Source organism: Trachinotus anak, unplaced genomic scaffold (assembly GCF_046630095.1).
Source record: "Trachinotus anak isolate AG129_WGS33_773 ecotype Australia unplaced genomic scaffold, CSIRO_AGI_Tana_v1 ptg000002l, whole genome shotgun sequence".
NCBI classification, from domain to species: Eukaryota; Metazoa; Chordata; class Actinopteri; order Carangiformes; family Carangidae; genus Trachinotus; species Trachinotus anak.
In genome coordinates, this window is record NW_027273853.1 from 25438702 (window position 1) to 25452066 (window position 13365).

General features: G+C 40.0%; 1 protein-coding gene across 3 annotated transcripts in view; it reads right to left on the reverse strand.

Annotated features, from left to right (window-relative positions):
• Window positions 1-7219: 7219 nt before the first annotated feature.
• The window catches only part of LOC139606121 (solute carrier family 66 member 2), a 46054-nt gene continuing 39908 nt past the window's right edge, over window positions 7220-13365 (reverse strand). For 2 of the 3 annotated variants that reach the window (XM_071458152.1, XM_071458146.1), the window contains exons 5-6: window positions 11936-12068; window positions 7220-11351 (exon numbers count right to left, since the gene is read on the reverse strand). In XM_071458152.1, coding sequence (XP_071314253.1) covers window positions 11259-11351; window positions 11936-12068 — 226 coding nt within the window. In that variant the 3' untranslated portion in view covers window positions 7220-11258. Of the gene's footprint in view, window positions 12069-13365 lie in introns of all 3 variants that reach the window. The other variant, XM_071458158.1, reaches the window with a different exon arrangement.

The following is a 13365-nucleotide window of genomic DNA, read 5'->3' on the forward strand; positions in this document are numbered from 1 at the left end:
TTGAGGGAAAGGAATTGGGATTTATTAAAATGTTACACAAATGGGAATGCAATGGAGTTGAGTGTATTGACCTCAATCTAATCCTGAGCTAATTGTTCGGGGAATGGAGGAATTGAGCGTGTGTGTGTGTGTGTGTGTGTGTGTGTGTGTGTGTGTGTGTGTGTGTGTGTGTGTTGCACCTCTCAGCCTCTCAGCCTTCATCTAACCCCAACCAGTGAATGGGTGTGCAAGGGCAGGAGGACTTTACGTTAAATATGCTGCTGAGATTTTCACTGGAGCTTCACCAGCTTCTGCTTTTGCTGCAGCAGTTTGTCTCAGTGCAGAGGAAACAGCTGGTGTGTGTGTGTGTGTGTGTGTGTGTGGTTCAGGTACTACTCATGTTATGGGGACCTGAATCTGTTTATACAGTCAGATTATGGGGACTCGTTAGGGTTAGGTTAAGGTTAGGCAAATATTAGTTATGGTTATGTAATGTCCTCTAAAGTCATGGCGGCACGACTGTGTGTGTGTGTGTGTGTGTGTGTGTGTGTGTGTGTGTGTGAGGGTGAATGACTACATGAGTTTGTATGCGTGTGCTCTATGCGTGAGCTTCCATGACAAGTAGTGAATAGAGGGAGAGAAAGCAGCGGAGTGCCACAGAGCGAAGCAGTCATGAGGCAAAAGGGGCAGTGAACACACAATCACAATAAAAAGCACACACACACACACACACTCACACACACAGACACACACACACACACACACACACACACCTCTGAGCCAGAAAACAAATGGGCAAGCAACACAAAATGCTGGCTATTCTGTTTCGAATTGGGGACCAGCTGTGGCACTGTGACATCTCTTGGACTGCACTCCCCTCTATTAAACCGACTTATGGAGTCATTTAACGTAGCTGAGGAGAGGGGATTTGGAGTGGGGGGTGGGGTGAAACAGCGAGAGAGAGAAAAGGGTGAAAAGAAGTGAAACACGGAGCAGTAATGAGTGTTTGGAATGTGCAGCTCTTTGACTCACTGCACAATCAGATCATTTATTACGACAGCTGAACTTAATAATATTAATTCTAATATTATAGATCATAGTATGAAAATAACCAAGTAAAGTTTATTTGTATAGCACCTTCACAGACACAACATCACAAAGTTCCAATAGGTCAATAAAAAGCAATGAAATCAAATGGAGCAGCTTTGCAGAAAGGAAAACCAAAAGCTTGTCCGAATGAAAATGTTTTCAGCGTAAATGAGATCTCACAGGAGTCTAGGGATCGCAATGATAGGGGGATGGAATTCCACATATTGGGTGCCACAGCTTGAAAGGCACCTCTGGGTTTTATAGCAGGTTCCAGAGACACCCAGTAATTTTGTTCAGCAGACCAAAGAGCCCAATTTGCTGTATAAGGGAGGGGGAGGCCAGCAGTATGCTGGGGTGTTCGACCACGCAGGGCTCTACAGCACCAGTATTTTAAAATGGATTACAAATTTGACTGGAATGGTTTGTGATGTCCTGTTATTTCTAAATGATTTGAAGATGGTTCAAAGAAGTTTGATTTAAACAGGTGAAAGAAGTGTAAACCTTGATTACCATAGATCTTAATTTACTAATATTCCTCAATTGTAAAACACATAAACTGAGGATGGCTGATGTGATCAACAAAGGACAGGGATTGGTCAAATATACAAACATGCATGGTGATGTTTTGGAATTAGATTTTTCAGGAGCAATTATAAGAGCAAAGAAAAAAAAAAGTGATAATGTGATAAGATAACGTGATGATATTCTGTTGATCAACTAATCAATTAATCCACTAATCATGTCAGCACTATTCACAGCACTCTGTTCAACCCTGTGCAAAACAAAAACGTTGCTATTGTCATTGTGAAAGATTGTGACACTGGTGAATAAAAATAAGTTGAAAGAATATTCGGACTCATGATGGACACTTCTTTCTGACACCACATTTTCGAACTTGTAGTCTTCAGCCCATCTGGCGCTACAAAAGGCTTTCTGCAACTTTTTCCACATATGCAGTTGCACTACGCCTCAATAAGGTTTTAAATAAAACAACACGGGAAATAAATAACCTTTTTAACCTAACTCTAAGCTTTTGCTCTTTCCCCAAACATCTGCGACCGCTGATTCTGCACCGCTCTCACCAGAACATTAAGTCCTTCATTATTATTTGAAGGTGCCTGAATCACTGTTTATTGGGATGTGTGAAATTACCCAAACACTAAAATGAAACTACCAGTCCACGTTGTGCTCTTTTTCTGGCAAGTTGAAGTACTAGCTGGTGAAGACTTCTCCTGTCATCTTCCCCTCGCTGGAGTTGAGTCTTTGTCATTGCTTATCTGTTTACTGGCCAGCTTGCATGTCGTCTGGCTCCACCATAACAACAGCAACTAATGTCCCTGCTCTGCGTAACGTGACACTTGCTGTGCTGCATTCTCCATCATGATAGACAGCATGCACACACCCACACACATACGAATGGCCATCAACGTGAGCACACACACACACACACACACACACACACACACACACACACACACTGTGTGCCTTGCAGTCGCACAAACTCTAAACACCATATGAGGCAGAAAAACTGGCAAAAACTTCACAGATAGAAGAACCTGTCCCCTTCACCAAACTAACGATTCCAAAATAAATCTGAGCAAAAACAAGACGATGTAAAAAGAGCTACGTGGCCATCTGTAGACTTCAGATGGAGAAATGTCAGTGAAAGCGGAGGAATACGTGCGCACCACAGGGGAGCAGTTGGTGAAGTAAGGGCAACTAGGCTTGTTTATCTTCAAGGCCACTTTTAGAAAATGTTCTTAGCTCCTCAGTTACAGAGACCAGAGGAGCCCCAAACAAACCCTTGCTATTACAAAACACACTGCTGCAGCATCCATCTGTAGAGTGACTCCTATACGCAGAAGTCAGTGCCTGTGCAGCGGGTTCATTTATAGATGCTCTCAGTTGTTCTGCACATCCCTCACATTTTTTCGGTGACGTAATACGTGACCTGTGATGCTCCGCTCTGATCTCTGTTGCAGTTCTGAGTACGAGTCGCAGGCCAGATGAGACCATCCATCAGAGAGGTTTGATCCTCATCCTGCTGGGTCGTTCCCTCCTCTTCACGCTGTGTGGAGCTGCGCTGGGCCTCTACACCATCTGCCTGCTTCAGGCCTGGTGTACTCCTTCCACAGTGACTGAGCACGAGGAAAAAAAGATTTGACTCATCTAGTAAACACAAATAAATGGATGCATACAAAGAAAATGTAATGTGAATTAAAAACATTAAAAACTAAAAATAGGCAAAAACTATAATTCCTATTTTCAAAACAGTAAAAATAAGATAAAATGTATAAACATGTATTTGCAAACTTGCTTTGTACTAAAGATTTTAAAGTAAAAAGAATAAAAAGCTACAAAACATGTCAACTTGTTCACAGATTCTGTTCACACAAGCAGAATATTCATATGTAGAACAGTTAAAAAAAAATATATAGTTGCTGAGCTAAAGTTTAAAAATGAATAAATGAATAAATGACTATTATTATTATTGATAACAATAATAGCAATAATAATAATAATAACAATAATAGTAATAATGATGATGATGATGATGATGTAGATGATGATAATAATAATAAAAATAATAATAATACGTCCATTATTGTTATTCCTTTTAGCTCTGTTTTGGTTTTCACCATCCTCTGAGGGAAATATCAGGCTCCTTGTTCACTGACTATTTGCAAATATTTTCTGTGAATTATTTGGTGCCGGGCAGGTATTGTACAGGAGGTTTTTCAGAGCTTATTTTGCTGGAAACAGCTGCCTGCTGTGGCTGGAAATGAGACTGGTGAGAGTCATGACTGAACAACAACTGTGAAGCTGGGGGCCATAAAACCAAAACAAAGGAGCAGAAAAATGAGAGGAAAAATGCTAAGATGCTTTGCAGAACTGAGGGTTGTGTCTGGTGTGTCTGGTGATAATTCCCGCTGAATTTGTCACTTGAGCAAGCCTTTCGAATTACCCATTCATTAGATCCACAGTCAGTACAAAAATATTGATTAGTGCAGCTTTGAAAGGACTATTTGTAAGTACCATTGCTACATAACCAGCGTTTGCATCAACAGCTGTTTACTAAATGAGTCTCCTATAAGTCCTCCTATATTGGTTCAGCAACAAACTTAATGACACAAAGACGAGATTTCAAACTGCACAGTGATCTTTTTTTGCCTCCTGAATTCTCCAACACATACACTTTTAAAGATACCTGAGCCTTCTTTACACTCCAGGTCCTTCTCCTCCTCCCTGCACCTCTCTGTTCTCTCCAGTCTGTGACACGGGAGGAAACTCATTCATCTTCACAGTTTGATTTTGTCCTGCTGTGCCCGGCCTGTCACTACATGCCTGAGGGGGCTGCCTGTCCTGGACTGTGGGACCATGAGACTGCTCTCAGCCCAAAGCCATCTGGCTACGCTACATTTCCCAAAAGCATACAGTTCGACTTGAACTTCGCCTTTCCCTCCGGTGCCTTACAGTCTGTACTTTCGTCTTGTACTCTCACTGTTAACCCTCTCATTCCCTCTGTAACTCTGACACTTTCTGCCATAATGTATATAGCACAGTTTTGTATCTTGTTTTCCACTATGCTCTGTCTCTTCTCCTGCTGTCTCCTTCCTCCTTTTGGTGCTCTATCTCATTCCTGCATTCCTGCAGTGAATTTCAAGACCATCTAAACACTGGGATATTGTTTCTTTGTTTGTCTCACCGTCTGTCACCAGAGCTTTTCCTCTCCTAATCTCTGTGCCCTGGCATTCACTTTTTGACCAAAGAGGGGGTCAAAGGATTCATTTCAGAAGCGGTTTCTACTAAAAGTGAGAAGTGACCTGTTTTTATTGGTGTTTGTGACAAGATTCTCCAGCTGAAGAGCTTTTAGTGTGGCTCTACTGCTTACCTAGGCACATTAGTATAAGACCATCTGCCTGCCTTGGGCCTAGGTTCCCGAATATGAAATGTGTTTGATGTCTCTTTCTACACCCCACCACACACCCCCACCCCTTACTAACCTTGTCTTTTATTTAAAAGCGATTCTGCCTTCATTAAAGGAAGAAAATGGATGGCAAATATTCTACTCTGACAGCTGAGGTACCAGAAAAACAACAGATAAAAGATAGCAGAGATGCATTAATAACACAACATACACATCTGGGTGCTGTTGTTTATAATGTATAATATTCTTGTTCATAATCTACAAGGTTATACAAATATGGGATAAGTGTTTTTGGAAAGACGTCATTATCTACAGCTGTTTACAGCAGTTTGAAAGCAAATCATGATGCTGATGATGGTAAAGCCACATTACATCAACCTGTGGCTATAATCGAGGAAGCAGTTAAGTGCTATGATCTACGATTAAATGTGTGTGAGCTGTGCAAAATGTCTTGATTGCTTTAATCATATTGTGACAGAAAATCAAGTTTTACAAGCTATCAAACAATTTAGTTGTGATTTATGTTCTTATAACTGTCCGACTAGTCTTGGAGAAGTTGTCAGAACTGATTCTGACATAAAGGTTGCAGCCCTTAAATAAACAGGCTAATATCTAATATACTATATACTACAATATGTAACTTTAAGCCCCTTCAAATTTTGAGTATTTCATTGTAACATTAAATATTCATGATTAAATAAGCAACAAAGATCCTAATCATTTATATAGAGGTCAACTCAGCTTTGCTAAAGTATTGCTAAAGCTTGATTGGTGCATGGAAATAAGTGACGTCACCTTTTTTCAAGCTGAGAAAACTAAGGACAAATACACTGACGAAAACCTTTCGCAAAAAGTTTATGTAGGACACAATTTCTCTTAGTAGAAAGTTAAATATGTTTTTACAGTGTCTGATCTATTCCATGCAACAGACTTATGATATGAAGTTTGTGTTTGGCACTCCTGTTTGAAGTTTTGTTTAAATAGACACAGGTTTTTTCGAACTGCACAGCATATTCCTGAAAAACTCTGGCATTGACTAAAATTGCTATGCTTATGAATGAAAGTGTGGAACAGTTGATGGGGGTGTAAAGTGCACGTTCTTGTCTTTCACAGCATGACGACACACTATTATTAATAAATGGAGCAGGACACGGTTGGTGCTGCACCGGTGGACTATTTTAGCCTTCTTCATCTATCATTAAAACAAGCCACTGTATAGACAGACAATGTCAGAGGATCAGCTGATGGATGGGTGGACAGACAGACAAGTCCATTATGAACAAGATGTACAGTAAAATGTCTTAAATATATTATTGGCAAAGTCATGTGTCTTTGTTGGCTGAACAGAGGAGTGATAACAGCCAGGCGGACTGTATGACATATGAGGTACAGGTATGTGAAATTACCCATCAGGGACACAGAGAGGCTCCAGCTGGTTTTGCAGTGAGCTTATTATTAATGGATGTATGAGGCAGGTCAGGAGATGAATACAGTTAAGGCACCAACAGGTGCAGCACATAGTCTGGCAACTCATCTATTAACCATAGAGAGGCTCCCATTATCTCCTGTATCCAATTTAATATTTTACTATCCATCCCGCAGTGCTCCCCTGCACTGCTGACTGTCAGTGGTCTAACCTTGTGATGCTTGTGTGCATCCGTGAGTGTGCTGATGCATTAGCTGGGGGGGGGGAATTACAGCCTTGAAGGCATACACATCTTCATTAACCCCCACTCATCACTCTCTCTCTTGTCCAGCAGCAAGCACAGTCCAAATGTGGCCTCAGTCTTCTTCATGATTTATTTGGTGCACAGGTATGCTCGCTCAATCCTTTGAAATAGAAAAAGCTCAAGGTTTTCCCGGGACGACAGACACACACGCTCTAAATCACAGCTTTGTATGATAGCTGCAGTGGGAAGTGGTGCATAGAAAGGATCTCTATGTAAGTGTATATAAACATATTTTTATCTGTATGTGAACCAGGTCTGATATGCCTAGTTGAGCTGGTTGAACTCATTGGGCCCCACCGAGATTCCAGGACAGATTTTGTGTAGAAATCCTGTCTAAATCCAGCTGGAGGTTCCAGCAGCAGCCTGCTGAGCTCATATCTGATCGGATTTTTCTTCCTTCTTTCAAAATCAATGTCATCATTTTCTCCTAACGCGCTTCAAAACAGTCATTCATTTAAAAACATGCCGCTAGTAACAACACAAGGCCACACGCTGGAATATAAATAGTTTATATTTGAGAAAATAACATGATAAATATTTCACATACATAGTCTCCATAAGATAGTAAAAACTATTTGGACACTGACATTTTTGAGTAATCTTTTTTAGCATACGTGATGTCTTTAATGTACACAGGACCTTTACATCTTAAGATAACTATCATGTAAGCATCACATAGTTTTACATGACACTGAGCTGAGCAGTTTGTCATTGTTCTTGGACACTTTAAAATACTTGAAAAGCAACTATTACTTTTGGTTGTACATTTGGTTTTATAGAGCTTGAAAATGCATTACCTGAAGAAACATCAGCAACCATGAATACACTAACTAAAATTCACACAAGTCCTTATAAGGCTTCTGTTTTTTATGTATCTGTTCATTAAAATGTTATTTCAAGATATACATGAAATATATAAACATATCTTGAATCTGGTAAAAGTAACAGTCAAACCCACCCACTTCTTATCATGTTGTAGTGGTGAGGCAATAAGTATGTAGTGTGAACTTGGATGAGGGATTACCACAACCAGGCAGTGTGTTTGTGTGTGTGTGTGTCTCTGTGTGTGTTAATCTTTCCTGCTGCCCTTGAGCAGAACAGGCCACATGGACCTCAAATGCTGAACCAAATCCAGCGAGGGTGCTGTGCTGAGCCTCTACTGAGTAGAAAAACAATATAAAGATATAAATCTGGATCTGGTGATAACAGCATATAGAATGCAGAAATAATGCATTTGCAGGGCAGAGGAGATAAGATCCACACAGCTCACAATATGGCCGACAAATGTAATATAAGATAAGTAGAACTGAAAAATGCAAGTATACACAGAGCCTGAGCGCACTCACACACACCCATATAAAGTATCAGTTTGACTGATAGCAAAAATATTTGACATGGATTACAGCTCCAGCAGAGAAGCATTATATATGCATAATGTGGTACAGTGAAGCCCAAAAGCTTTCATTAAACACATCCTCTCACAGCAGCGCTTGTTGTTTTCATGTACAGATAACACAAATGAAGGCACATATACAAAAACACGAGGGAGTGCTTCTGCTTTTAGACTATGTTAGCTTCTTCTTTGGCTTGTGACCTTACAATGCCTCGATAACAAAACTTGAAATAAACTGATTAACCTTAAAGGAACAGTTTGATGAGTTTGAGATCTGTACCTCTCTGTCTGTATGGTGCATATGAAGTTACAGCCAGGAGATTATTAGCTTAGCTTAACATAAAGCCTGGAAACAGAGAAGCTGGCTTTGTCCAATGTTAACATCCCCCAAACAGCACCTCTAAAGCTCACAAATCAACACATCCTATATCTCATTTGTTTGATTCCAAAGTGCACAAATAACACATTGGGATTTTAAACCAGGGACCGGTTTTTCTAGTCTTTATGGTAAACTAAGCTAAGCTAAGCTGAGCTGAGCTGAGCTGAGCGGCTGCTGGCTGTAGTTTCATATTTACTGTACAGATACGAGAATGGTATCTTCTCATCTAACTCTTGGCAAGAAAGCAATTACTTCCCAAAGTGTCAAACTATTGCTTAAAAAAATTCTGCTACAATCAAAACGTCAAAAAAACGGATTTCATATTAAAGCAAAGTCACTGTTATATTTAAGGATCTTGTGCATTATGCACTCTTGCAATGATTCTACATTTTTCAGATTATTAAAAGTCAGACCAAAACTTTATGACCCTGAGGATGTTACTAACATACATATGCAATGCCCCTATTCTTTACAAATACAGTGTAATCCTCTGGCTGAGGCATACTGGCATCTGTAGGCAGAGTCTGTCTGCATGATGCAAACCATAACCACTGCAGTATGTAATCTAAACACAAGGTTTCCTGAGGGGAAACTACACAGACAGGTATAGATTAACAGATGGACACAAACTGGAGAGTTAAAAAGGTGACTGAGCAGGTAGGTTTGTTACTTAATTAAATCATGCTGAGGGGAGAGTAAAGAGAAACCTGTGCTGACTACTGATCAGCTGCTGATACTGATTTATTTTATCCTGCAGTGCTTTTTTAAGTGGAAGCTGTTGAGAAACAGGCAAAAAAGCCACAATTCTCCTTGCGGCTACATCGTTGAATTAGTATTTTGATTACAAAAAATGAATAAATGAATAAAATACTGGTGAACATATTTACATTTTTTGGAAGGTTGGAATGGATGAATAAGGTTTTATTGCTTCATTGTCATCTGTTATGGCTGTAATATTTCTCCTTAACCTATTAGAAAGGGAAATTCTCTATCTGCAATCAGGGTGAGTAAAAGTGGACTACATGAACACATGGCAGATAACAAAATGAGCCGGGAGGTAGGCTAATAAGATGTGAGCAAATGACCTCGCTTGAGTCATCATTACAGTTTATAACCTCGTTCTCTCCACAGCTCAGCTGGGACTGCTCTGAACGACAGCTTACCAAAGATTTTATATGCAGAAGAATGAAGGAACTTAACATAAAACATTAGCACGCTGTCCATGCATTACACAAACTGTCCTTTGTTTAAAGGAGCGTTGCTCCAAAGTTTGATTACTACCTCAGATCACACCTTTTTGAGTTACTTCACATGCTGTGAAAGAGAAAGTAAATATTCTAGTCTAAGGGACTGTGTGAAAATTATTTGGGCATAAGGGAGGTAGGAAGAGCAGAAGGTATTTTAGGATTAAAGGGAGGGTAGTGAGAAAGCACTGGCCTTTATATATAAACCTTCAATCAGACACACTACTTAGCTGATACAGAAGTTACAACATTATCCGATTAAAGTGATAATTATTATAATTTTATTATTTTCAATATTGTAGTATCATTATTATGTTATGTATTATTTACTATCACCTTAAGCTGCCTACTGTCTCAGTAACAGATAGTTATTTATTCCCAGCTCTTAAAAAGAAAGAAAGAAAGAAAGGAAGAAAGACGGTAACTGGAATATTCAACACTTTTTGCAATTTGTCATAAATTTGTCATTTTCCAGTTTCACTTCTAATGAGTGCATGACAATGTTTCCCCTAAATGCACCTCACAGTGGTGTTATGCCACTGATTAATTAATTAATTTATTTTTTATTAACTTACACATAATATTTGGATAGAACTCCCTTAAAGAAATGCTGTTTTATCATTGAAAATGTCATCACATTTAACTAAATTAACGCTGTAATTTTATAATACAATAATGTGGTGATGCAACTCATTCTGGAAAAGGTGAGTTAAGAATGAATGACAGCTAGCTAACTGCTAGCTAATATATCTTTTTTACAATAAATGTCAGTAATTGTAAAGATTATACTTTTATTATGTTCAATAAAAGTATGTTTTCCTAAATCTTGACACACTGCATACATATGCAAGGCAAACACTCATCACTGTGAACAAATGTACTGTATGTACATTTTTGAAACCTCTGGAGAGGGTGAGCACGAAAAAAAACTTTTGCATGTAGGCAAAAGAAAAAAAAGATAATTTTCGTGACGCTAAAACTTAATCCTTAGGGAAACACTGTATGGTATTGCTCCTAAAGTTTAAATTGGGTACACACTTGTGGCATAGTTAGTTGTACCATAATATTGTTCAACATTATCTTAAGATATTGGGAGAGCATTATTCCAGTTTTAATCAAGTCAAAGAGAAAGTCCAAAGAAATAGGAGGGAACAAGATTTACCCTCCCCTGCCCACAACAGTAATTCTCATACAGTCCCTAAAAGTGAATTTCTTCAGTCACTAAACCAAATCTCTCTGTCAGGATTCAAAAACACAGGGCTCCTCATTCATACATTTTCAAATAGAGTATTTCTTTCTTGCACAGGAATAAAAAAATATAAAAAATATTCAGTAAATTGTCATATTTTAAATAACACAATTTAGTTTTACCTGTCCGTTAGTTTGACCTGTCAGATTATTCTGCAGTGTTCTTTGGTGTCAACAAAATATTTTGGGACTGAGGTAAAAAGCATGGTGGCATGCCCACATATTGTGTCTGTTCTTTGTAAAGAGTGTGGAAGACCTGCATCACTTGTCAGTCAAACCACAAACCACAGCTATAACACACAGATCGATGGCCCCTGTAGTCACCATTGTTTGCTGTACATTCTGTGGCCTTCGCTTGGCACTAGATGACAAAAGCAGAATTCGATTTCAGGAACAGACGCACCAGTAAGTATGCCAATACACATAAACACACACACGCAAGCATGCACAGCCAAGCACACATAAGCACACATATACACACACACACACACACACACACTCTTAGTCTGTAAAGCACACCCGTCAGCGAGCTTGCGATGCCAGGCTAACACACACTATGTATCATGAGAACAACCCAGTAGGGTGAGGAGTGTGAAGTGGGAGACTAATAGATTCCAGTGCAGAGCTACCAGTGCAGGACTGGTTGTTACAGCTGCCATTACAGTTGCACAGTGATTCAAAAATGTGGCTAAAAGGCTAAAATTGGTTTGATGGCACTTGGAGGTAAATCGGTTGGTCTGCATGATACTTATACAACACAAAATATTTTGATTCAAAGCTGAACACCTAAAAACCCTACACTGACTTTGGCTTTCTCCATGTTCTGGCACTTAGCATCTCCCCTGACAATTCAGTTGCCATTGCAGTGGCTGGTGGGGGGGGGTGGGGGGTTTATTAAAAAGCTCATAGAAGCTTGGCCCGCGTGTCTTCGCTGTAGAGCAGCACCTGGAGCAGGATGGCCACGTCGATCAGGATCTGGACTGAACCGCATACCCAGAACTGAGCGGGGCTTTCGTTCATCACAAAGTAGGTGGTCTTGAAGACATCACCCGCTGTCCACAGCAGCACCATCTTCACACTGGACAAAAGAGACACACAGACAGTGTGAGTAAAGTGAGAGTCAAGGAGTTTTCTCTTAAAGGAACATTTGACTTTCTGGCCCAGAATTTATACAGAAGCTGTATATTATCTTTATCCTTCATCACTTTCTTTTCTCGTGCTATTTCTCTCTTGTGCTGTTCCTTCTTTCCACTCCTATCCAACTGTTGTTATGTCGATTCATCTACTGCCGTGTTTCTTTAACTCCTACCCTTCACAGTTTCTGCCTTCACCCCTCCACCTACTGCCTGCTCACTCTTGCTCTCTGGAGAGTCAAGTCCCATAGGTTTGAATGTAATATGAGTTTATTCTTTTCATTAGAGCTGACTGGGCCTGGGGATAAGGCAGGACCATCAGTCATCAATGAGACATACTGTAAGGGTCAGAGAGGGGTGAGGGAGAGAGGAAAGGAGAGAGACAGAGACAAAGAGGCAGCAGAGGACAGCATTTATCTAGCATGTGGTGAGAGAGATAGGGCTAAGACAACAAAACCACCAGAGAGGAAGTGATAGAGCCCTGTGAGATAGATATGGATGATGAGAGTGTATTGGGGCAGATGCAGGCTAATGACTATGGGGACAGCAGTCCTGTACTATCCTTGAGCTCTCCTTGCAGAGTCACGTCAAACTCCCAACTCTGCCCCGGGTTCCCTTCAGGCCCGGAGGAGGAACCGAAACATTAGAAGCAAACAATCCTACTATGGCAAGGAAATAAGACCGTTATTATTCAACATATCACAGAACGAACCAAATCTGGTCACTGCATGTGATATGAAATTGTAATTAACAACCCTGACTGAAGAACTTTTTAAAGAAGATATAACACATTCTTCTTCTTACAAATGAAAAGTTGAATAAGCTGTAATATGCACTGTTGATCAATACACTCAGAGATTTTGCTGCTACGCCTCAAATGGTCTCACATGACTGGTAGCTTATGTTAGCTGCTGTTAGCTACCGTTAGCTGACTTCAGATAGGTATTGTTCTATAAAACTGAGTTAGTTTGGTTGTCTTTGTGACTCCTCTCTACTTGTGCTACCACTGCTCTCTTTGTTAGTGGCCTTTGTTCAGAAAAGTTACACATTGGCTTTAAACTGATGTAGTATTTCACTCCAAAGCTAGAGCAGATGTAGCCTAAATATAAGCCAACAGGATGGAGTCAGTGTGCCTCAGTCCACACATAGCTTCCTGTTTCTTCCTCTTTGGTCCAACTGACCCTCCCACCTCCAGTTTAACCACCTCAGGCTTTAGTAAGAATCAGGCTATTTACACCTCTG